The following is a 24328-nucleotide window of genomic DNA, read 5'->3' on the forward strand; positions in this document are numbered from 1 at the left end:
AACTTGGGTTAATCTACCCCCAACTTAAAAAAATGGTAGAATCATGGTGAAAGCTCTCTGAGTGTTCTACCTGCCAAAGTCCAGAGGTGACCAGCATCATGACATTTGCGTGTTCTCTTGCTTTTCTGTATAGTGTCATCATACACGAATAGTTACTAAACACTATGCTGTGTAGTTTTTTGTGTTTCTTAGTTTATAAAAACCATATCATAGTGCATATTGTGTCCGCACCTAACAGACTTTTATGAGATAAAAGATTACAAAACATCTGATTTTTTTCCAGTTTTATTGAGATATAATTGACACACAGCACTGTGTAAGTTTTAGGTGTGCAGCAGAATGGCTTGACTCACGTATGTTGTGAAATGATTGCCAGAGTAAGTTTAGTGAACATCCATCATTTCATATACATACAAAAAAATTTTTTTTCCTTTGTGGTAAGAACTCTTAGGTTCTGTTCTCTTTAACAACTATCCTATATATCAAGAGCAGTGTTTTTTTTTGTTTTTGTTGTTTTTTTTTTTGCGGTACGCAGGCCTCTCACTGTTGTGGCCTCTCCCGTTGCGGAGCACAGGCTCCTGACGCGCAGGCTCAGCGGCCATGGCTCACGGGCCCAGCCGCTCCGCGGCATGTGGGATCCTCCCGGACCGGGGCACGAACCCGTGTCCCCTGCATCGGCAGGCGGACTCTCAACCACTGCGCCACCAGGGAAGCCCGCAATCATTCTTAATAATGGATTATTACAAAAGTAATTGATGATACTTATTTAAAAAAAATTTTTTACTAAACTTTATATGAGTTTTTATATACATTTATTAGTTAATTGAAAAGCTTTAAAAAACTTCTGTGGTATCTTGTTTTGATTGAAACATTTTTATTTTGATTGAAGGAGAAGTAATATGGAAATAACACTGTAGTTAGGACTAGACAAATTGGTTTCATCTTCTGCCAAGTTCTCACTAGCTCTATGACCTTGAGTAAAGGATTTAAGGTTTCTAATCTGTGATCTGATCTGGAAAAATGGGGATAATATCAGCTATCTCACCAGGATGTTGTGGGATATAAATGGGAGAAATATCTTAGAGAACTTAGCAACCATAAAGAATTAGAGAAATGTAAGATGTTATTCATTTGATAGAAATAATAAATACTTTGAGGAACATATGTGCAGTAAGTAAGATTGCGTTAGCTATATCTACTAAAAGGTGTAGTGTAAGGTGATAACTTACCTGAATTTTAAGCCTGGTGTTTTGATAGAAAAAAAAAAATACTCAGTTTTTCTAAATGGATGATCCGGATCTACCAAACGTAGTCAAGTATCCTGACTAAGTCATGCGTATTAGGGGAGGGAATAGCTGAGAAGCAAACCACTGTGTGGCTTGTCAGTATTACAAGCCTAGACCACAGGTGGATGGATCTGGTTGGACAGAATTAGGGACACCGGGCTTTCAGTCTGAGCCCCTGGCAAGGTTGGGAATTTGGAGCTGGGTGCTCCTGAGACCAGGATGGGGAGTACTATACAGTCCCTATGGACGTGGACATCATTTCTCACCTGAAGGACCACCCCCACCCGTCAACACCCTTACAAGACTCTGGTCTTCAGTAGAGTCGAGTGTGGATCCTGTTTTCCTGCTGTCCTGTTAAGTCGAGATTGAAGAAGTACATGGTTGACATGTCCTTATACTGCATGCACATTAAAAAATACAACTTTGAAGCTCCTTGAAGACAAAAGGTCATGGTTGAGTAGGAGCTAAGCCCCATTGCTGTTGGTGAAAGAGGGCACAATGACGAGATGAAAACAGCCAAAAGGGTGAGCCTGCAGAAGTTCCGCTGTCATAGGCGCTGTGCTGCGCTAAGCTGGTGGGAACGCGCCCAGGCTGTGCGGCCTATGGGGCAGGGACTGGAGAGGCTGCTGTCAGCAAGGTGGCGGCCCATGCTCTTCGATGTGGGATTTTCCCCCAAAGTGTTTTTCGATACCTTCTCTGAGTGGCAGAACCTTCGTGCATAAACAGCACAACCCAACAATAAACACCGCGATTCCCTGGGCCCCAGAATCGTGTTTTGCGGGTGAACCTGCCTGCAGAAACTCCATGCTTTACCTGTCCCCTGCTCTGAGCGCCAGCTTTATTAGTTTGATGATACGCAGCTTTCTGGGTAGATGCTTACAGACTTCTCCATGGACACCTGTGTGCATATGCTTGAATTTCATCTGTCTTTCAGTGACTTTAACTTATACAAATCACAGCTCTCATTTTGTATCTTTCTTCTGTGATTTACAATGTCTCCAGCTTGGTGGGGACTCCATTGTTGCAGATCAGGTCTGAAATGGCTCAGGGTGCCCATAACTGACATTTCTGTCATGGCGTGTGCCTGTGATAGGAATGGTCTTAACTGTTTATATCCCTGAAAGAAATTGGGTTAAAAAGAGCAAGAATATTTGCAAATAGTTAGGCTCTACTTGTCACCAACAGTGAACTGAAGTAACAACCGAATGTGCAGTAGAATGGAGAAAGATACAGTCATCAGTATCTGTGTGTCTTTTTGTTATTCTTAGGACCTTTTTAAAGTCGGTCAACAAAAGAGCATTTGCTTTGTCTTTCTCCATTAGCCAGGGCACAAACTCTACAAAGAAAGGCACAAGGAAATGCTAATAAATCAGGTAAATACTAAAATTTAATATTTCTTCTCTTTTCAGTACTGCATTTTTTTCTTCCAGGTTTAAAGTTTTTCATTAAGCATGGCCTTGAACCCTGGAGAAAGTGCAGCTCTGTTTTAGAGTACCTGCAAAAAATCATTTCTTCTATGCATCATTTGGACGATTAGAACTATGCAAGTATGTACTTTGCAAAGAAACAGCCTTCAATTAATTGTGTGGACTGTCACTTTGAGAGATAATGGGAAAGGGAAAAAGAAAGAGAAGCTCTATTTTCCATTTTTGGACAGTTTTAATTCATGTGTGTATTTACTACAAAGAGATTATTTTAAGCACGAAGTTTACTGGTAATTTATTATTAACTTCTCTCTAGATCTGAACAAGTCTTTATCAATGTGTTTGGAGCCCTGAGTTATACAAACTTTCAGTGAGTATATTGTTCTAAACTTGAAAGGAGTCATTCACAGCAGCACTGGACTGGTCAGTTAGCAGATCTTTAAAAGGGTTTTGACAGGGATATGCTTCTTGTATTTCCTCTGTTTTTCCCACCTTGATTTCATGCGCGAGGGTGGTGATTGATTTCCCCAGGGCGCCGTGCCATCCAGTGTGGACGAGGTGCTGGGGAAGTAGTTCATCGCTTTCCTTTTCTCCCCCAGCCCTGCCTCTGTCCGTGGCTCATGCATCTGCCGGTGCTCCCTGGTAGCAGAGCACTTTGCTTAGCTGTGCCGGTTACCTGGCTGCTCTTCTCGTCCTGTCCACATGTGGGTATGCTGATCCGTGTGAAACCAGCGTCGAAGTCTAAGCCTATCTCGGCCAGGAAGTGCCTGGCTTCCCAGATATTCTCAGAGCAAGAGTGCAGGGGCTAAATCTCTTCCTTCCTTTCTGCCCTCTATTCCCTGACACCTATGGCCAAGGGAATGTTTGAAACTCACTAATCTGTGACACTTTGCTTTGTTAATAAATTCTATAGAGACCAAATTTTATGTTAAAACATCTGTAGGCCCATCATTATGGAGTGATTGATCCTATCAGTGGAGCAGATTGCCATATAAATCATTAGAAATATATATGTGGTGCAGATCCTTGCTCTGTTTACTAGCTGGGGTATCGGGCAGGTTACTTGGTCTCAGTTCACTTCAGTTTGCTCTTTTGTGAAATAGAGATAATAGTGCTAACTACATAGGGTTACTGTGAAGATTGAAAAGTTAATGATCGTAAAGCACTGAGAGCGTGGCTGACATAGCCTGAGCACTAAATAAGTGCTTACTCTTGTTTTTAATACTATTATCATCATCATTTGTAGTAACTCCAGGTCACATGAGGACTTTTGTTTCTCTCTGAAGGGTAGAAATTTTAGCATGAGTGTCAAGAAAGGGAGAGTGGGAGAGAGAAAATCACAGGGGTTCCAACTGAAGGAGCTTCCGTTTTAGAGGCGAGAATGTGGGCAGGAGGCCGTTCCCTGGGGGCACTTGTATCCGTGTGGAGATGGACAGGCTAGCTCATGCTTGATGCAGCTGCGTTACGTACACCCGCACACGCGTATGCGCTTGATGAATGCCTTAGGATTTACTTTTGAGGGTTTTTAAACGTCTCTGGGACGGTGTTGGAATGTGTGTGTTGTCCTTCTTCTAAGAGTGTAATTAGAAATGATCTTTGTATACCTTATTAGCAGCTCTTCCCTCTAATCCCACTTTTCTTACAGCACTTGCCTAAATCACAGAAATGTGTTTTGCTGTGATGAGGTTGGTAGTGCTACAAGTGCTGGGCTGTGCAGATGTCCCTGGAGTTCAGGTTTTTGTGTTTTCGTTCTTGTTTGCTCATTAAACTAAGAGTTTACAATAATCATTTGCAGTTTGAAACCTGGATTTTAAACCAGGTTATCATGGGAGTTCTACCACTAAAAATCTGCTAACCTGTTTCCAAATAGTTTCTGAGTGGCTTTTAGGAGATAAAAATGAGTCAATTTTATATATGTTCTAGATGCTTAGAAGAAAAAACCAATTGGAGAAATACAGCCTACTAGAAAAATGTATAAGAAATACAAAAGATAAGAATAAATAATTCCCAGAAGAAATAGTACACAGTCATAAACACAAAAACCTTTTCAGTCTTTATACTAATCAAAAAATGAAAAGAAAACCAGCATTTTTTAACCTAGCAAACTGAAAAAAAATATTTTCTAAAATTAACCTTTTAGTTCATTTCTTCCCTCTATGATATTTTATTTTTAGTTTACAGTTGGCCATAAGACTTAACATTAGAATCTTTTGAAATTGAATGTTAATTTGAAATTAACATTAGAAACATTTTGAAAATACTTTGGGGAAAGATATCAGGGCAATGGTAGAGCAATGTGTAGTCTGATGGGGGGTATCCAGCCTCTTTCTAAAATGTTGCCTTTAAGCTTCAGCTCATCACAATTTCCTGGGAGGTCCTGGTTTGCAGCAGAGCCAGTGTCACTTATCCATGTGCCATGTGCGCGTGTGAGGTGTGTGTGCAGCCGCTGAGCACCTCCCTGGGGGCTCTTTCCCCAGCAGGGGGTCTGCAGGAAGGGGTTGTTAGAAAGGAGTATCCATCAGTCTTTGCTATGCAGGGGTTGTTGATCACTCCTTCTACCGGGAGGTAAATCAAAGGGAGTGAAAGGCAGTTCTTGGGGGTTGGGGGCGACCTCAACTTTTATGGGGAAATAATCTTCAGCTTTAAAGACTACAGGAGGCGAGGTTATTTATATGTTTTGCACATGGATGGCGTCCTTGTGTCCAGCCAGCCAGTTACTGCTCCCTCTCCTGACACTTGGTGGCTCTGTTCTCGTTCTTCCCTCTGGTTCGCAACTGTACACATGAGTCCAGTCTATTCGTTTTAGCTCTTTTCACAGTAGTTTTTAGTTAAAAATTCTGAGATCTGAGAGATCTGGGGTTTTTTGTTTGTTTTTTTGCGTTATGCGGGCCTCTCACTGTTGTGGCCTCTCCCATTGCGGAGCACGGGCTCCGGACGCGCAGGCTCAGTGGCCATGACTCATGGGCCTAGCCGCTCCGTGGCATGTGGGATCTTCCTGGACCGGGGCACGAACCCGTGTCCCCTGCATCGGCAGGCGGACTCTCAACCACTGCGCCACCAGGGAAGCCCGAGAGATCTGTTTCCACTTTTCTTTCTTTCCTTTTTTTTTTTTTCCACATTCTGCTACCTCCTAACTGTGTGACTGGACACTAAACATTTAATGTTTTTAGTCTCAGTTTCCTGAGCTGCAAAATGAGACAGTGGGATTAATAATCCCTGTGGTCTTTTGAGTTCTGTGAGCGTGACAGAGATTTTATCCAGTGCTTTGTGCTACAAGTGTGAGCCAGGTGAAAATACTTTTCCCGTGCATTCTGCCTCTGGAATCTTGGCACTGCGGTGGCTAATCTTCCCATCTGAAGTCTTCATTCTAATTCAAAGCAGCATCTTCTGTTAATCTTTGAGGTGTCTGTACTTCTCTCATTGGAGGTACAGATTACTTTGATATTGTAATTGCAATTAGGTGAAAATGCTTATTTTAGAGTAATTAGGGCGCATAGACTTAAAGCGTGTGGCAGGCAGTGTGGATGAGTGCTTTCTCTCCTTACAGGGGTGGTATTGTACTTCCCAGTGCTTGAGGTGATCTAAACAAGGGAATTCATTTTACTAGAGGCCTGGTCTCTTCAGCCCAGCACTGCTCATTATCTTACCCTCTTCAAAGAAGCTGCCCAACGGTGCTTCGGCAGAAACATAGTCTGATTTAGGCGCAGCTCAGAGGGGCCGGGTTCTCAAGCTGCATCTGAGAAGCTGTCCTTTTCACTTGTCCTGTGGGCTAGAAGTGAATCCATGTTTGGAGAGAGAAGAGGAATGCTCTCTCCTCTCTGCAGGAAGGTAGGTGGCCATACATTTGAGGACATGGGTGGGTATGAGGCCATACGTGTGTGGACATGGGTGGGTATGAGGCTCGGTAGGGCTGTTTCAGCCTTCTGTGGCCTTTGGGAGAAGGGGGAAACTTTCTGCACTCCCTTCAGCTTTTTATAGATGTGAAATTTTAGGTAATTTTTATCTTATAGTCAAGATAGGATTCAGCTTCTGGAATTACTGTGAATTGTATAGGTGTGTATCTGGAACATTACATGAGAGGTGAAGCACAAGGACGGGGGCTGCAGGCACCAGGCACGCTGGAATCCTCCCGTTTGGGACCCTTGGCAGTGGCCCTGATGCCTGGCTCGACAGCCTGAAACCTACATCCCAAGTCCACCTCCAGACACCGCTTCCAAGAGGCAGCGGTGCCCACGTGAGGCTGGAGAAGGCCCCGGCCCTGTGTCCTGCCTCCTCTCCGAGCTCTGGGCTGTCCTAAAGTTACAGGACCTTCTGCATTTGGGTCACTTGGTTAAAACTAGAAGGACTGTTTAATCTGTGAGATACCCTGTCATGCAAAGTGACTAAATCAATTTTGTTTAAAATGAGTCTGTTGTGGTCTTTTTATTGCTTTGTTGGGCTCTGACACGCGCTGGTGGGCCCCAGGTGGAGGAAGTGGTTTCCCAGGGCACAGTCGTGGGAGCCCCGGGTTCTAGTCCTGGCTTCCCCTCTCGTGGGTGCCACCAGGCGGGCCCCTAACCTCCACGGGCCTCCCTAACTCCCCGTGCCAAGGGTCTGCCTGCCTTCCCGGTGAGTTCCTGGAAGAATAAGACAGAAAATATTTCTGTGTCTTGAAAATGTTAAAGCTGTGGTGCTTACTTCCAGCTGTACAACGTTTAATGTGAAATGGAGACTGTCTTCATAACCATGTGCAAAACCGAATTGAAGAGAGTCCCGGTTGGGGTGCCGGCTCTCCAGTGAAAGCGCCTCCTGTCACGAGGCGTGAGCCCAGGCTGGAGTCGGTCCCAGATGAGTTGTGTTCGTCGTGAGTCGGACATTTAGGCCGTCAGCTCCTCGGGTTCCAGGAGTCGAGAGTCAGATGTCGTGTTGGCTGTGGCTCTCAGTTGCCGTGACGTTGTGGTTTTCCATCTGGGGGAGGTGCTGTGCGACCGGCCCGTCCTCCTAGAGGGGCTTCGGTGCAGGGGTCTGGGGGCCGGGGGCGGGGGGGCCAGGGGCCTCGCGCTGCCGCGGTTCCCACATTGTGCGGCCGGCCCTATCACTTGGGAGACCTGGCAAGGAAGTGAGGAGGAAGCAGGTGCCACTGCTGGGGCAGAATGTTCCAGCCTGGCTGGAAAGTTTGAGGAGGGCCTGGGTGAGAAGAGCAAGACCTATTGACAGGGCTCAGCCCTGGGCAGGCCTGTTTCACATCAGCCTCTGAATAGTCACAGCCCCTCCCCACGGTCTCACCTCTGCCTTCTTGTTTTTAAACATTCTCGGCAACCGTGGTGGAGCACAGAGCATTTTAACTTTTTATTCCAAGAGAAAAAGTAAAACTGTGAAAAGTGCAGTGTTGCCTGCTTCAAAATGACACCACCACCACCAAGAGCAAAACAAAATGTACTTTCTAGGGCTGTCCGACCTACTGTAAAATTATTATTACTGTTGTAAATGCTTTTTCTGTTAAGCTGTTTTCAGAATTAATTATAAGACTATTGATTATCCTCAGGTTTCTGATGGCCCTGTAGATTGACCTGGCTTGTCGGGGTGTGAGTTGTTCAGCTCTCTTATCTGGCTTACTTTGCATGTTGGGTGTGTAAAACCACACAGTTGTGCATATATCCTGAGATTGAGAGGAAAAGGAGTGTGTCAGACCATTTCTCCTCTTCTCCACGTGAGTCTGTAAACCAGAATAGTTATGTCAACAAGTCAGAAGAAAATTTGACGGGGGTTTTAATGAACCACAAAATGTGTCCCTTGTTGCCCTCGCCTTGTCGTCCTGCCTGGATTCACGCGTGACTTCTGCGTTAACGCAGCAAGCGCCCTCGCGGCAGCCCTCTCATCTTCAGGACCCATAGGGTGTCTCCAGTTCCAGCTCTGAGTCAAGCAATGAGAGGAATAAAACCTGCTTTCTTTTTCTTTTTCCCGGAATATCTGGTAGGAACGTTTGGAGCTCAAAGGGATATTTTAAGCTTTTACAAACTGAGGAAACCAAAGAAAATCCAAATATTCCCAACCAGTTTTGAGCACACAAGTTTCCAGTAGTTGGAGCCTCTCATTTTTATGTTAAGTCTGGATGGGATAGAGGGGACTTGCCCAGGCTGAAAGCAGAAGGGCAGTTACAGGATTGATTGTGAAATATCCACCCAGCTCATTTTCTGAGCAGGGCTGGTGATGTTCTGCCGTATCTCTAGAACCCTGATTTTGTGCCTTGTGGCCTCTTAACAGTTTAATTAGATGGCTCTCATACTTTCTTTCCCTAAAAGTGGCGCATGAGGTATTTTACCTAGAACCTCCACCCTCACCTAGACATTTTTAAAGAATTTTAAAAAATGAGCTGAGAATCTCTGTGTTTAGTCAGACACCGTCATCTTAACGTAGAGATTAACTGCATGATTTAAGATGCGTACAAATGAAGTTCCCATTATTTCATAAAAAGTAAGCACCTCGCTTTTACTGAACTCCGCGTGCGCGTGCGCCTGCACGTGTATTCAGGGCTAACACCAACGCCATCATGTCTACGGCCCGCCCCCACCCCACCTTCAAACCCCAAACCCTTTCTGAGGTGACTTGCCAGACCCTTGGGCTCGAAGCCAAGGCCACCAGTGCCTGGAGGGCCTCCCCTGAGGGCCCACACCTCCTCCTCTCCCCGTGGCAGCTCTTTCCAGTGGTGTCAACACCGCTGTGCTCTCAGCCTCCTCCCCGCACTCGCCCTGCCCTCTCCCCAGGCCCCGCAGCTCCTGTCTCATCCCTGCTCCAGCGTCTCCTTCTGTACAGCACCCCCAGAAATAGATTCCTGTTTTATGTCCCAGGAACACCAAGCCCTTCTGCTTGGCCGCACACGTGTTGCGTGTTTCACAGGGCTAGTAAGCGGCAAGACCTAAAGCAGATCCATCAACTTTTGAAGCTTCCTGTTCTCCCTGTTGCCCCATGTGTCCCTGGATTTCAGTTTCTTTCCCTGTGCACGTGGTGATGCCAACGCCTTCCCACGCTCCCGTAGGCACAGACGAACGCCCGTCTATGGGAGGCTTAGTGGACGGCACAGCACCACTCCGTGTTTATGTCGGATGTTGTCTGTATTATTTTCATGTCGGTTGCCAGGAGCCTTACTTAAGTTCCTAGAGCTGCTGAATGCTGTTTTCAAAACCCTTGGTCTTGGCCACGATGGGTCTGACCGTTGTTGATGTTCCTTGTCTTCCAGGACGGCTCCTACTTGGCCGAGTTCCTGCTGGAGAAGGGCTACGAGGTGAGTCCCCTATGAGCCAGCACAGGCCGACGGGATACCGCGGACACCGTGGCCTCCCGCTTCCTCTCTGCTGTCCTTCTGTGTGTGTTTCCACGGAAGCTCTGATAACAAGTCCAAATCAGGGGAAGAATGTGCCTCTTGGCTGGTCACAGCGCCAGCTCATTGTGCTGTTTATCTGCTGGCGCGCTGGCAGCCCCCCGCCCCCCATTCTTGCTGTTTCCCTGCTTTGCACGCTTCCCGCGTTCTCAGCTAAACCAGCAACCAGGTGGGCTGAACGCTGTACCGTCCTTAGGGTTAATTTATGATGTCATGTGTTACATAAAAAAGTCCCACTCATGGCGAAGTCACTTAATTCGGAAATTGCACAGAGCAGTAAAAACTAAGCTGCCCTGGCAAGGCTGCGTGCAAAGTTGACACTTGGAGGTGCTTGCTTTCCAGTCGGCAGCCAGAACTTCGTGCAAGCTGGAGCTTCTGCGTTTGCTGCTCTTGCCCTTGTCGTCCTTTTCTCCTTCTCGTCGTCCTCCTTACATGTTTTCTGCTTTCCTTGAAAGAAACAAGCGTTTTACATATTTAATGGATGTATCTTAGCATGTACATCTTACACTTTATAAGAACTGTTTTCGGATGTGCACATCTCTAGAAATCTCTGTGCTCCTCAGAAGACAGAAGCCTACGCAGTGGCACATGTTCTCTGGCCTGATTTGGGGGGTGTTTACCTTAATAATTTTGGACGCCATGTTTTTTCCAGTCGCAGGTACATTGTTTAAAAAATGCGCACCGTGGACAAATGCAAAAACAATAGCAAGGAATTTGGCATTTAAGCACCAACAGGATTTGAAGGAAAGGAACCTGGTTTTCTTACTGTAATGCATGATCTTTTCTGTGAACTTTGACTTTTAGACTTTGATTAATAGCAGATATGATTAGACCTTCTGTGCCTTTATCTAATAATGGCTACTTCTACATCTTGTAATGATATCAAAAAAAGGCAAATGTAACTATGGAAATAGGCATGTACACATATGTTCATACACATAGATTATAATTGAGCAATCAATTCATTCTGCAGAGCAGAGGATTTTAGAGTTATGTGTAGAATAGAAGTATTGGTTGTAGGTGAAGACTGATATTTATTCAGGCTGGACTAACTTGATGCTTTAATAATTCTAAAAGGAAAGGTTTGTGAGAGAGACGTACTTATCTTGTTTCAGATGTTGGAACAGGCTAAGAGTCGTTTGATGGCTGGAGTGGAGTGAGTGATTTGGCTGTGTACCGAGCGAGCCAAGAGAAGGAGCTACCTGAGTAATGGTGATGGGTCAGGACACCTTACCCCCAAACACGGCCCCTTGGCATGTGAATATTTTAAGCTGACGGAGTTTGAAAAAATAGCAGAAGTTTCTCCGGTTTATTTGTCTTTGTTAGTTTAGTGTAGAGGAGGAGAACATTTTCCTCGACCCTCTTAAGGGTCCCTGGCTGGGTCTGAAAATTAAACTGAAAGCATACAGATGTATTTAATGTAAGTTTTCTGTGACGTGGGAGCCTTCCTGAGAAAATGAGGATCCGAAGAGACGGGTAAGCCCGAGTACTTGTGTGTTAGGTTAGGTGAGGAGGGACAGTGGTGGAGAAATGAGGTCCAGGGGTCTGCAGTAAGTGTAGGACTGGGCGTGGCTCAGCCAGGTCTGTTGGGTGGGATTCTTCCCAGCATCCCCTTGTCTTGGGACGTGAAGATGCTCCTTTCCTCCAGGTGTGGGGAGGGCACCTCCCACCTGGCTGCTTCAGGGGAGAAGGGTGGGGGGAAAGTCAGGGTGACCTTCGTGCTTCTGTCATTTTCGCAGACTCGTTCAGCTTAAAATATGCAGTGTGCCCAGACACCATGCCCTGGCTGGTGCGTCCTGAGCCCCCCACAGTCCCCGCAGCTCGGGAAGAGAGAGGCGGTGTGTCAGCAGGAGTGCTCAAGCTGGGTGGGTCCCGAGATGCACTTCCGAAGTGGACGCGGGGCACTGAGGCATCGGATGCGGATGTGGCTGGCCCCAAGGGAGAGGGAGCCGGCGAGGAGGTGTGAGGCGCCCGGGAGGAATGGGGACGGGGGTCTGTCCGGACGCGGTAGGCGGTCAGCTTCCTCGGGCATCAGGATGGCGATGTCAGTGTTCCTGGGAAGGGCCCGGAGGATGGCGTGCCCAGGAGGCAGAGCTCCATGTAGGCGGCCTGTTCAGGAATCGCCGGACCCCTGAAGACGGGTCGTCATGCTCCTGAGTGGACCAGAGACTCAGGAATAAATCAGAATCTAGGCCAGCCAGGTGCGCTTCGGCTGTTTTCTTCCGCTGGCATCTGAAACTGTAAGAGCAGGTTGGATTCTGATAAAGACCATAGAAGGCCCACTCGGCAAATCACAGTTCGTGGGAGGGATGAGTCGTTGAAACAGTGATTGGCAAGAGAGGAGAGGGCAGAAGGAAATACTCCCTGCAGTACAGGTGGAAGGTTCGGAGCTGCATGGCATGACCGGAAGTGATTCCTCCTTGGAGCACAGGGGAGTGTGAGTATTGTAGGAATGGGGGCCGTGAGAGGGTGTTTATCTGTCCTGTCTTCAGTTTTCCTAGGCTGCTGTCTTCACTTTTAAGAGATTGATGTAATTGGAGGGTCAGTTTATTAACTGGGATCTGATGATAGCACAGGCTTTTATCTTTTGGTGTTTAGGTCAAAGTAGATGTGAGAGTGATTTTTCGAAGAGGCTGCATTGCACAAATTCCAGAATTACCACCAGCAGCCCCTGGTTGCTCCAGAACACGAGCAAAATAAATAACAGGGTTAGAAAATTGCCTCCCGTGAGTATGAGAGGGGACACCCCTGTCCACATCTGAACCCAGAGGGCCAACGTCAGCAATTCTGGGCGAGCACCTCCTTCTGAGTCAGGGCTTCCCAGCGTTCAGCCTCAGAGCCGCCCGGCCCCACCGAAGACGAGGCGGCTGAGTCCGGGGCCTTAGACCGGCCTTTCTAACAGCCCCCAGCTGTCGCGGTGGCTGCTTTCCTGGGTCCTATGGTGTGAGAACCACTGCAACTAGAGGTTCAAATGAGCTCTTTTAATGCCAAGGTGAAGCTGAACAGCATTTCTTAAGGTATCTTAATTTGGGGTACCTTGGTTCCCTGAGCTCTCATATTATTTTGGATCTAGTCTTTGTGGACCAGAAATAACTGGAAACAACATACTTTGGGGTAGCGAAGTGTTGCTGGGAACAAATGAACACTAGGAGGAAGAGCTGCAGATTCTGAGGGCAGGCTTGACCCTGAGGCTGAGATCTTCCTGCATAAGAAAGGGGCAGGCTTCCCTGGCTGGCAGGGGTGAGGTCAGCCTTCGTGATGAGCACGGGGTGGGGGGGGTGGGGCGTGGACCCCGTGGACAGTCAGCTGGAGGGAAGCAGGTTGAGGAGCAGAGCCAGGTTGGTTGGGGAGTGACGATGGGGCAGCGAAGGTGAACACATGCCTGTGCGTGGAGGTGACATAGTGCAGTTAGTCAAAGCAGCAGCAAAGTAAAGGTACGAAAAGCCTGGCTCACCTTGAAGCAGAGGGAGATGTTTGTGTATGCCTTGAAAGGGAGTCTCATATGTTATAGATTAACTAGTTATGCTTAAATACCTCGTCTGACCACACACCTTAGATTTCTGAAGCTGCAGGGCCTGGTCACCTAATGTGTCCTTTGAAATCCGTGCATCTGATCATGTTCTTTTTTGTTTTTTTTTTTTCAATTCACGATATATTATGAACGTCGTTCCACGTCAAGGCATAGGACTACGTCATTTTTTGGCCGTGCCATGCGACATGCGGGATCTTAGCTCCCTGACCAGGGATCGGACCCTTGCCCCCTGCATGGGGAACACGGAGCCTTAACCACTGGACCGTCAGGGAGGTCCCGTGTGATCATGTACTGAATGAACAATGTAACGTAAAAAAGATGGATTGCCTCATCCCGGGTCCACTCCTCACTGAGAAGGGAGACCCTTTCAAGGTTTAAAGTTTTTAATGCTGCTGGTTTCTTGAATTTTGCTCCAGATTAAACATGGGGGGGGGCATAAAGGTAAGGAGAATGGATCTAACATGTGTTCATTATTTATAGAATGTCTGCAGGTATCATCTCATGATGAGGAGAGCCAAGAATTCTCAGCGTTTATAGAAAACCATCTTTATGGCTTTATGGATTTAATTCTACACATTGTTGAAATGCAGAGGGTAATTCTCCTTTGTACCGTGTCAGGCCGCTCAGAGCAGGGAGGTGAGCGAGGCCATCCAGCTCGCGGTGGCGAGGCAGCCCCTGAGCTGGTTGCTGGACTGCGTCCTTATCCTCTCCCGCCACTTGCTGGCTCCGCGGCCTCTCGGAGACTTAGATGATGAGTGCACGTGTCCCCAAGGTCGCCACCAAGGTCAGGTGAGACGCACGTGGACAGCAGTCCAGAGGAGCTCTGTGGGCCTGTGGAGCTTAGTCTTACAGGACAGGCGGGTGGCACAGTGCTTGGTGCTGACCGGCCGAGGGACACAGATTTTGTAGGAGGCCCTCGGTCCAGTCTGTTACTTGGCATCAGGAAGGGGCGGGCGTGTGACGTTGCCCGGGTCCCGGCTCTGCGCGTGCTCCTTCCCGTCGCCAGGGAAAGAGGAAAACCACAGGAGTGAAGCTTCCTGTGAAGGTGCCTCTGGTTTCAGGTGCCTTCCTAGCATCACTGTTAGCAGATAAGCCAACAATATACTTTTGTACTTATTTTGTGCAAAATACAAAGAGAAACCAGAAAAATGAAAGACAAAGTCAAACCCTTTAAAAGCTAGAATGTATCTGGGAATATGTGAGAAATCTATATTAATTAACTTGGTAACAATGACAACACAGCAAATCAGAATGTAAAATTAGAGAATAGGTAAATCGTGGGTTTCCCTTCCAGGAGAGGAACTGTAACCAGGGGGCCTCAGGAGAGCAGAAAAGAAATGGGGTGTACGGGCTGTGCAGTCATCCCTGGGAGACTGTTTGTTAGAACTGGAGTTCCTGTGATTCCGTTCTTGATCTGTGGATCCTTTTTTCTGAGTTGTTGGTAATCCTATTGATAGAAGCCTGGGTGCAAAAAAGTCAAAGCTTTTTGTGGCTTTCGCTCTGAAACGATACTGAGTGTTGGCACGATGGGCTACGTCCACCTTTAACAGAACCACGTGCTGGTGGCGTGGTCTCAGGTAGCGTCCTCACCTGTAAGATGGGAGTCACAATACGATGGTGGTTGTGAAGGTTCAGTGATTTAATGTCCACAGAGAACAGTGTCTGTGCACGGTCACTGCCATGTGTGTGCTGATGTGACCGACGTCATCTAGACTTTTCAGAAGCAGGTTGCATTAAACATCCCTGGGAGGCATCCTTGCCTCCAAGAGAAATCTAGACACTGAAGAATTTAAAATCCAGTGGTAATAATTTTCTATTTTCTTGGCTGTAATCAATCAATCCATCAGTCAGCATTTCTGTGCATTTATACTGCCTAATCTGACTCTGGGTTTTGAAGTCAAACCAACTTTGTTCTGACATCGTGAGAACTTGAAATTTTCCTTTTCATCACTTGGTTAAATGGAACTTGAAATTTTTTTGTCAAAAATGCTCACTTCTGTTTAACACCTTAGTTTTTCAGAAATTTTGTTTTTGAACTGCTATAATTTAATAATGATTTTAATTAATTTTATCGGGAATCAAATTTAGCTCATTTATCTTTTCACTTTGGTTTCCTAACTCGTTTCTTTTTCTCCAAAAATCCTTATAAAAACAAACAAAAAATCCTGCCTACCTCCCTTCTGTAAAGAAAAAGCCGCTAATCTCACATTCTTAACTAGATCATCCAGTTTGCACACATTTTGGCTTGTCTTAAAGTTTGTATTTCACCTGTGTCAGAAGTAGACAGACTCAGCTTTCATTAGTTCTTAGAATAATACTTGCTGTCATGGATTAAGCATTTGGCAGGTCTTTCTTTCCCTGTATACACATACCAAAAGTTGGGAGTGAGGGGAAATTAAACACAGGTTTTTTTTTTTTTTTGTATTAAAAAAAAGACCCAAAACTAGTGCTTAATGTGTTTGGTTATAAGTGTGACAGTAAAGTCCTATGTTATTTATTTGCTGTGACTTTGGGTAATCGTCTGATTTTCATACTGCATCCATCAATGTCATTGAATATTTTTATCAGTCCTTTATGTTGATATAAAATGTATATGTATATAGCATTTCTCTTTGTTTTGGTCTGTTGGGATATGTGACTTATCCAGAAGCCAGCAATCAAGAGAAAAAAATAGACTAAATCATATGATTATTTTTTTCATTGTCAAAGCTAAATTATCTGTTTTTAGAACATATGAATTCCTCTCTATCCAATGAAATCAAGCTCAGCTTACATCTGAGATCTCTGTATTTCAGAAATAACTTTGGTGGTAAACACCAGTTTTGATATGTATAGGTGTATATGTGAACTTGGTTTTTATTAAACAAAGTTTATTAAGTTTACAGAGTAGTTGAACTTTATAATTAACAACTTGAAAAACTGGAGACCATGAAGTTGAATTAATTCTAAGCTTAATGTAAGTATTATTCTCTCTACTTTTAAATTACGTAATGGATACGTAAACCCAAATTGCAATTTAATGTTTCCTAGATTTTACTGTTTGCCTCCCGAAATGTCAACCAAGTTTGTGATGTTCCTGTCTTAAAATATTTTCATGTTTACAAAATTTTCTTCAGTTTAGTTCTTTTGGAAAATAATGTGGTTTTAGCTCTTTGGCTAAAGTATCTAACCAACAGCATTATTAATTGTGGGTGTGTTGTATCCTTTGCAGAAGTCAGTTTCTCATGTATGCCATGTAAAGTGACGATGACATTTCTTTCTATTTGAAAGAAAGTCTTATGTGCTTATAATTTCCCCCCTGCACTTGGAATATTTGAGTCATGCCAAGGATTAGTTTTTGTTCAAAATAGACAGAAAACGATTGAGTTAAAATATGGAAGTGTATTCAGCTGCAAATGAAACTACCCAGCCTTAGAAGGAACGCTTCTAAAATGAGAGAAGGACTAAAACTGCCACCAGCAGCATGGGGACGTGGGCAGCCGGTGACATAAGCTGGTATTAGCACTGGCAGCACAAAGAAGGGAGTGAGACCAGGTCCTGAACAATGTCTCTAATGTATCAGACACAAATAGTCTTTTCTTCAGCATCGGGCAGGTATGTGTTCTGGTTCCAATGACTTTTTTCCCTCACACTTGTCATGGTTAAGTCAAAGATAAAAATTAAAAAAAAAAATCCTCCCTTCATTTGAGTTTCCTTCGTGCCTTAAATCTCATAGGACGTAAGTCTTGGCCCTAACCTATGCTATTTAGCTTTCTTAGCTTTTCCACACAGCTGCATAAAAGCAATGGCTCCCTGATTCTCTTGTGGACCCAGATACGTATTTATTTAAAGAATCGGTGCCAGATGCAAAGCTCGGAGGGCACTGGGCAGGGCTGGAGGCATCAGAGCCCTCTCCTCGTGCTCTGGGTTGAAGAGCGGTCCAGGCTGTGTGACCGATACGGCCTCGCCTGGTCTGTCTTCGGTTTCAAATTGAAGAGATATTTTTGTCAGCAGTAGGACCGTAAGTGTGTGTGTGTTTGGAAAAGGAGACATTTGAGTATCTACAACTAAGCACTCACTGTGAAGTCACGTCATTATCTAATTACTTTCGTCGGGATTGGCAGTAGAAACACTGGAGAGGGATGGAGGGAGCTGCCAGTGGGCGGGGGCGGGGTGGGGGGAGAGTGAGCCGCAGAACTCCTGCTTATTTAAAATAAGGTCTTTAAATGACAGTTATATGATTTTTCACGAAGCTAAACATTAGCAGAATAACGTTGCTTATGAATCCTCACTGCATATTTATAACTTATTCTTATCCTTCCACACGATAAAAATGCAGGTCCATGGAATTGTACGGCGATCCAGTTCATTCAATACTGGTCGAATTGAACATCTGTATAAGAACCCCCAGGCTCATATTGAAGGAAGTAAGTCATTTTCTTTCTCTAAACTCTCTTTCTGTGTAACTTCCTATATTATGATAAGGTATTTTCAAATGTCATTTTTCTCAAAGCCCATCAAATTGCAGTTATTTACCCATGAGTTACCTGCATTGAATGCTATCTGCACGCTTTGAAAACCCTTCACTGCCTGCTGCCCTGGGCCATGGTGTCACCGCGGTTAGGCCGTCACGAGGGTACCATCAGGTGAGGCTGCTCGAGAGGCCAGAGCAGACAAGCCTTTGATCACCCGTCTCCAGGTGTCCCTGTGCCCTCGAGTCAGATCAGCTCCACACTCAGAGCCCTCCTCTGCTCTTCACGTTTGGTCTCATTTAATCAAGTCAAGCAGTCTTTGTACATTTATTTAATTTTAGAAATAATTGGTGAAGACAGGTCCAAAAGCAGATGGCAGTCAAAAATATATTTAAATTGCTTTACAGGCGGTTGTCAGTATTTGCAGTCGTTTGTTATTTTTGGTAACACAATTGCAGGGAGTATATCACACAGTTGCCGTGCTTTCTCATTTGACCTTGACAGCAGTTCCTGAGGTTGTGAATGAGACCATTTTACAGATGGAAGCAGAGAGAGGGTGTGACTTTATCAAGCTTCCATAACACGCGAAAGACAGAGCTGGGACGAGGACACAGGGTGTTTCCCGCCAGCGGGGATGATCCAGGTGGCTTGTATTCACCTCAGGGCCCTGAACATTGGAAGGTTTGGGCTAGTTGTGCAGGTAGTGATGTCATCAGGAAGATGACCTACTAGTACACTTTCCACCTTAATATTTAGGTCAGTCAGTGAATCCTCCGTGAAAATTATCATCGTTTTGTGCAAAGTGTAGAATGGTACTGCCATTGGACCTAGATGTAGGTCAGTATTATGTAAAATTAATGAAAGTATCCAGTTAGCAGGATGCCCATCTGCCTGTGTCACCTTCTTACACTAGTGAAGTCAGCGTGAGGATCTGCTTAGATCTGGGGTCAGAACAAGCTAGCTGTCCTTTAATCAGTTATGTATACGTCAGACACGTCATGGATGGCTTAAGGACTAATGTTTACGAAGGACTGAAAAATCGCTACATACAAGTATCTGAGTAGAGCTGTCTTCACTACTGTCAACGTGTTAACATGTTTCGTTCGAGGGTATACGCATTATTTCCAGATTTTCTTTGTCTGAATCTCATGTGACATGTCTTACAGCCACCGGGGCGCCGTAAGATACGCTGATTGTGTAACATCTGTCATGATATTATGTTTTTTTAAAAAGCTCATCTGAGTTTTTACAAATCCTTTATAGACATAGCAACAAATGGGAATCTCTTTCTACTATTTAGTTTCTTTACATATGACAGTTACAGACTGCTACTCCAGAACCAATCTGGTTTTCAGACTTTCAGGATATACATTTCAGTGTTGCTGTGTTAAAAAATTGGGCCTACGTTGTTTCCTTCTATCTAATGGTATGTGTTTCAATCCTAAAGACATGAAACTGCACTATGGTGACCTCACCGACAGTACCTGCCTCGTGAAGATCATCAATGAAGTGAAGCCGACCGAGATCTACAACCTCGGGGCCCAGAGCCACGTCAAGGTGAGCCGTTTTCCTTATCGTGGTTCCTCTGGCTGTGTTCCTGAGTTCTGTATTTTACCCTTGTCCGTTGCTTCTTCACACAGTACGGCAGCCACTAATCCTGGTCCTCGAGTTTGATTCTTGGTATTAGTTTGGGTATTAATGAGTCCTTATAGAAATGCTAATACATTTTTTTTAAGTGTATTTTCTGTTATTGAACAATGTAGTAAAATCTTACTGCCGACATTAGAGTAAAAGTATTTATTTGTTTGGGGTTGATCTTACAGTCACGAACCTCACTTGGATGTATTTTCTGCCATTTCAACTCACATTGTGAATGAAGTGTTTTGTTCAAATGTTGGAAAATTAAGTCAATGAAACTTCTATTTTAGTATTAATTTTTGGTAGTGATGAGAAAATAGTATTTTTGCGTGCCAACATGTCAAAATTAATGGAATTAACGTTTTCTTGTGAGCAGTAAAAGTTATTGGAAGAAAGACTCTTCTTAGCCTCTTGCCTCAGTGTGGCCCAGCTCATGTTGATTTCTCCCCCTTTATTCAGACAGATTCTCTGGGGGTCCATCTGCCTCTCCTTGGTTTTTCTTTCTAGAACAAATCGCAGTAAACCTGAGAAGCCAATCCCCAGCGTTCTGGCAATCTGCTTAATTCAAGTTTTTGTTGCTGTATTATAGTGCTAACTTAGTGAGTGAACTGAAGCCAGGGATGATATGAGTTCTGTTTAGATACTTACTCAATCAGGATAGTTAGTAGAGCATAGAAATAAAAGCAAATGACTCTAAGTTAAAACAGCCCCTGCCCCCTGCCACCAAAAAACAAGGAACAGAAAATCTAGCAGCATTTTTTGCTGTTTAATGAGTGAATTCAGCACTCTTACTGCAGAAAGTATTTGAGGTGATTGGCTATTTCTCCACATCTCCAACTTTGGGTGGAATGGAAGCGATATGCCTGTTTTATATCTCTGCTAGTTTAAGGGAGAAATTATAAACTAGATCAAACGAAACCAAAGGTAGAACATAGTAAGAGAAGCAAGTGGAAAGCTCAGTCTTGTAGTTGATACCAAATTTAAAATTTGAGCGTGAACCCTCACAGTACATTTTTCTCTAAGATGGTAACTTTGGAGGATGGCGACAGATCAGCCAATACTGATACTTCTTCTCTGTCTCTGCTGTCTTGGAAGGTAATTTTTTCCTTTCTTAATCTCCGAAGATTCTGTTCTGTATCCAGGCTTAAGCTTTGGGCTGTGGAAGGTGTCAGGGGCTTTAGGTTAGAAAAATAGGGCTATTTTTCGAAGTGATTCTAGATGTATTTTCCGTCTGAAAGGGTATTTCCTGCGTGCCGTGCCTTGAGCAGCCGTCCCCCCTTTCACGTAGAGAAGCAGTAACTGTCACTCCAGGCGTGGAGACTTTATCCTGGGCTGAGGCAGTTAGTCATCTTCCACGTTTTAATTTATCTAACTGCTTCTTGGTATCTCCAGGCAAAATAGAATGCTTTGGAATGAGTGCTCTGTTACTCAGTTTCCTTTAGATTAAGACGTTTCCTTTGTGACGGTAGACAGTTTATCGCCTCTAGAAGTCCTACACCGGCATAGTGGGAAGATGCAGGAAGTTTTATAAAGATTTATGTATAGAAGGCCTTGCCCTGTCGTGTTAGTATTAAGTGAGTCAGTCTTCTCCTTTTTCCAAATCGTTCTGTCGTTCAAAAAGTCTGATATGCTTTCCGTACATGAAGTGGTGCTGACTGTGTCTGGTTATTACCCTAGGGTGGTGAGCACAGAAAGCACAGGAGGTTGGGCCGATTCCTTCTGAGTGGCTCTGTATGTGAAGTTTACCTGGTTTTATTGTGTTATGCCAGCTTTGCCTAAAGGCCTGTTAATTGGCAGAAATGGTGCTTAATCGAAGATGAATTTTGGCTCATAAGATAATTTATCCCTTCAACGATATTTGCGTGCATGGTGGAGTGGAGGACCCAGGGATGCGTGAAACCCACCTCTGTCGTGGAGGGACTCCTTTCCCACGGGTGACAGAGGCTGGCGCTGATGTCTTTGGGTTTTTAGAGATGGGGTGAGAGAACTTCACTCCCACGAGATCGTGCATGGTGTCAGGGAGTAGGTTTGGGGTGGAAGCTTACAGACGTCGTTAGTGGGAACGGGTAGTTGAAATTGAGGTGACAATACAAGGCTGAGAGTCAGAAGAGAGAAGACTTGGGATGTGTTTGCAACATGATGAGCGTCCTAGGTTGCTTAGGTCTTGCCTAGGTCCTAAGCAAGAAGTCTGGTGGGAGAAATGGGAGGTGGGCAGCTAGGGAGGTGGGCTGTGTTTGGGCAGTCTCTACGTGTTTCTTTTTTAATTAGCCATTTTTTTAAGTGAAGTAGTTAATTTACAATGTTGTGTTAGTTTCAGGTGTATAGCAAAGTGATTCAATTGTATATATATTCTTTTTCAGATTCTTTTCCATTATAGGTTACTGTAAGACATATGGTTCCCTGTGCTATACAGCAGTTTCTTCCTGTTTATCTATTTTATATATAGTAGTGTGTGTATGTTAATCCCTAACTCCTAATTTATCTTTCCCCCTGCCGCCCTGCTATCCCCTTTCGTAGCCATACATTTGTTTTCTGTGTCTGTGAGTCTATTTTTTTGTAAATAAGTTTATTTGTATCATTTTTTTAGATTCCACGTATAAGTGATATCATATATTTGTCTTCGGCCATCTTCACTTAATATGGTAATCTCTAGGACCATCCATGTTGCTGCAGGTGGCGTTATTTCTCTCTTTTATGGCTAAGTGATATTCCATTGTATATATGTACCACATCTTCGTTATCCATTTGTCTGTCGATGGACACTTAGGTTGATTCCATGTCTTGACTATTGCAAATAGTGCTGCAGCGAACATCAGGGTTGCATGTATCTTTTCAAATTAGAGTTTTTGTCTTTTCCGGTTATATGTCCAGGAGTGGGATTGCTGGATCATGTGATAACCCTCTTTTTAGTTTTTTAAGGAACCTCCATACTGTTCTGCATAGTGGCTGCACCAGTTTACATTCCCATGACAGTGTAGGAGGGTTCCTTTTTCTCCACACCCTCTCCAGCGTTTATTATTTGTAGACTTTTTGATGATGGCCATTCTGACGGGTGTTTGCATCTCTAATATTTAGTGATGTTTAGCATCTTTTGCTCAATGAGATTCTTCCAGCTCTGTTCTTGTTTCTCAAGATTGCTGTGGCTATTCGGCGTCTTTTGTGTTTCCATACAAATTAAAAAAATTTTTTTTCAGTTCTTTGAAAAATGCCATTGGTAATTTGTTAGGGATTGCATTGAATGTGTAGATTGCCTTGGGTAGTATAGCCATTTTGACAATATTGTTTCTTCCAATCCAAGAACATGGTATATCTTTCCATTTGTTTGTGTCGTCTTCGGTTTCTTTCACCACTATCATATAGTTTTCAGAGTACAGGTCTTTTGCCTCCTTAGGTAGGTTCATTCCTAGGTATTTTTTTGGTGTGATAGTAAATGGGATTGTTTCCTTAATTTCTCTTTCTGATCTTTCATTGTTCGTGTACAGAAATGCAACAGATTTCTGTGTAGTAATTTTGTATCCAGCAACTTCACTGAATTCATTGACAAGCTCTGGTAGTTTTCTGGTAGCATCTTTAGGATTTTCTAGGTATAGCATCATGACATTGGCAGACAGTGATTGTTTTACTTGTTCATTTCCAATTCGGATTCCTTTTATTTCTTTTCCTTCTTTGATTGCTGTGGCTTATGGGACTTATGTTGAATGAAAGTGGTGAGGGTGGGCATCCTGGTCTTGTTTTTGAACAGGAGACAAATAGATTCAGAGGTGAGTCTACAGGTGGGGCTTCAGAAGAGTAAGAAGTTGTTGGGTGAAGGTGGTGGCAGTCGAAGTGGGCATGAGGAGGATGGAACAGGAGGCCTGTAGGGCTGACCCTCTGCCGACAAGATACGGGGCTGGGGAGGAAGGGAAGCGCTGCTCCAGGGCACTGGGGCCAGATGACTGATGGTCCCGGTGCTAGAAGCAGGTGTCCGAGGAGGGACTGCTGAGTTGGGGGTGTGTGTGAGAGGCTCCCTCTTGGACTCGTCCTACCAGCGGTACTGGAAGGACATTCAGGTAATGCAGGTCAAAGGCAATTGAAGGTATGCTGTGAGGTTTGAGAGAGATTTGGAGTTCAGTCCTGGGAGTTCTTGAGAGGCCGAAGCCAAGGCAGCAGATGAAAACAGAGGAGTGGATGAAGCTGGAGCCTTGGGGCCTGGGAGCGTTTGCGAGGGGCGTCATGGGTGACAGGGAGGTGGGGTCAAAGAGGCAGGAGGGTGGAATTGTGTGAGGGAGCCAGGAGACCAGGCGGCTCAGGCAGGAGGTGTGTCTGCCGCGCTAGGGCTTCAGAGGCGTGCGCACGAGTGACGAGCAGGCGGGCGTCGTGGCCTCTGTGGTTAGGGTGGGGGTGGTTTGGGGCTTTTAGGGAGAGCACTTTAGCGATGCGGTGGAGGAATTATCCGGAAGGCGAGGGGCGTAGAAGTCAAGGGTTATGGAGGGTTGTAAATTGAGTGGATTCTTTCCTGGGAAAGTCCTGCCTTGCCCAGCAGCCTGTCTGATTCGTGAGGTCTTCCTTTCCCAGGATGTGTCCAGGAGATGCTGACCCTGGTGTGGGGGCTTCAGTTTGAGAACCGCTGTGCTAATGTTTCTGGTTTCTTGTTTATCTGT

The 24328-nt window shown here is 44.9% G+C and overlaps 1 protein-coding gene across 2 annotated transcripts in view; it reads left to right on the forward strand.

The window, feature by feature from the left end:
* The window catches only part of GMDS (GDP-mannose 4,6-dehydratase), a 477395-nt gene that overhangs the window by 70191 nt on the left and 382876 nt on the right, over positions 1 to 24328 (forward strand). Inside the window, exons 2-4 of one of the 2 annotated variants that reach the window (XM_004281075.4) lie at positions 9927 to 9971; positions 17918 to 18005; positions 19498 to 19607. In XM_004281075.4, the coding sequence (XP_004281123.1) occupies positions 9927 to 9971; positions 17918 to 18005; positions 19498 to 19607 (243 nt within the window). The remainder of the gene's footprint in view (positions 1 to 9926; positions 9972 to 17917; positions 18006 to 19497; positions 19608 to 24328) is intronic. The other variant, XM_033408007.2, reaches the window with a different exon arrangement.

The sequence above is a fragment of the Orcinus orca genome, chromosome 10 (genome assembly GCF_937001465.1).
Source record: "Orcinus orca chromosome 10, mOrcOrc1.1, whole genome shotgun sequence".
NCBI classification, from domain to species: Eukaryota; Metazoa; Chordata; class Mammalia; order Artiodactyla; family Delphinidae; genus Orcinus; species Orcinus orca.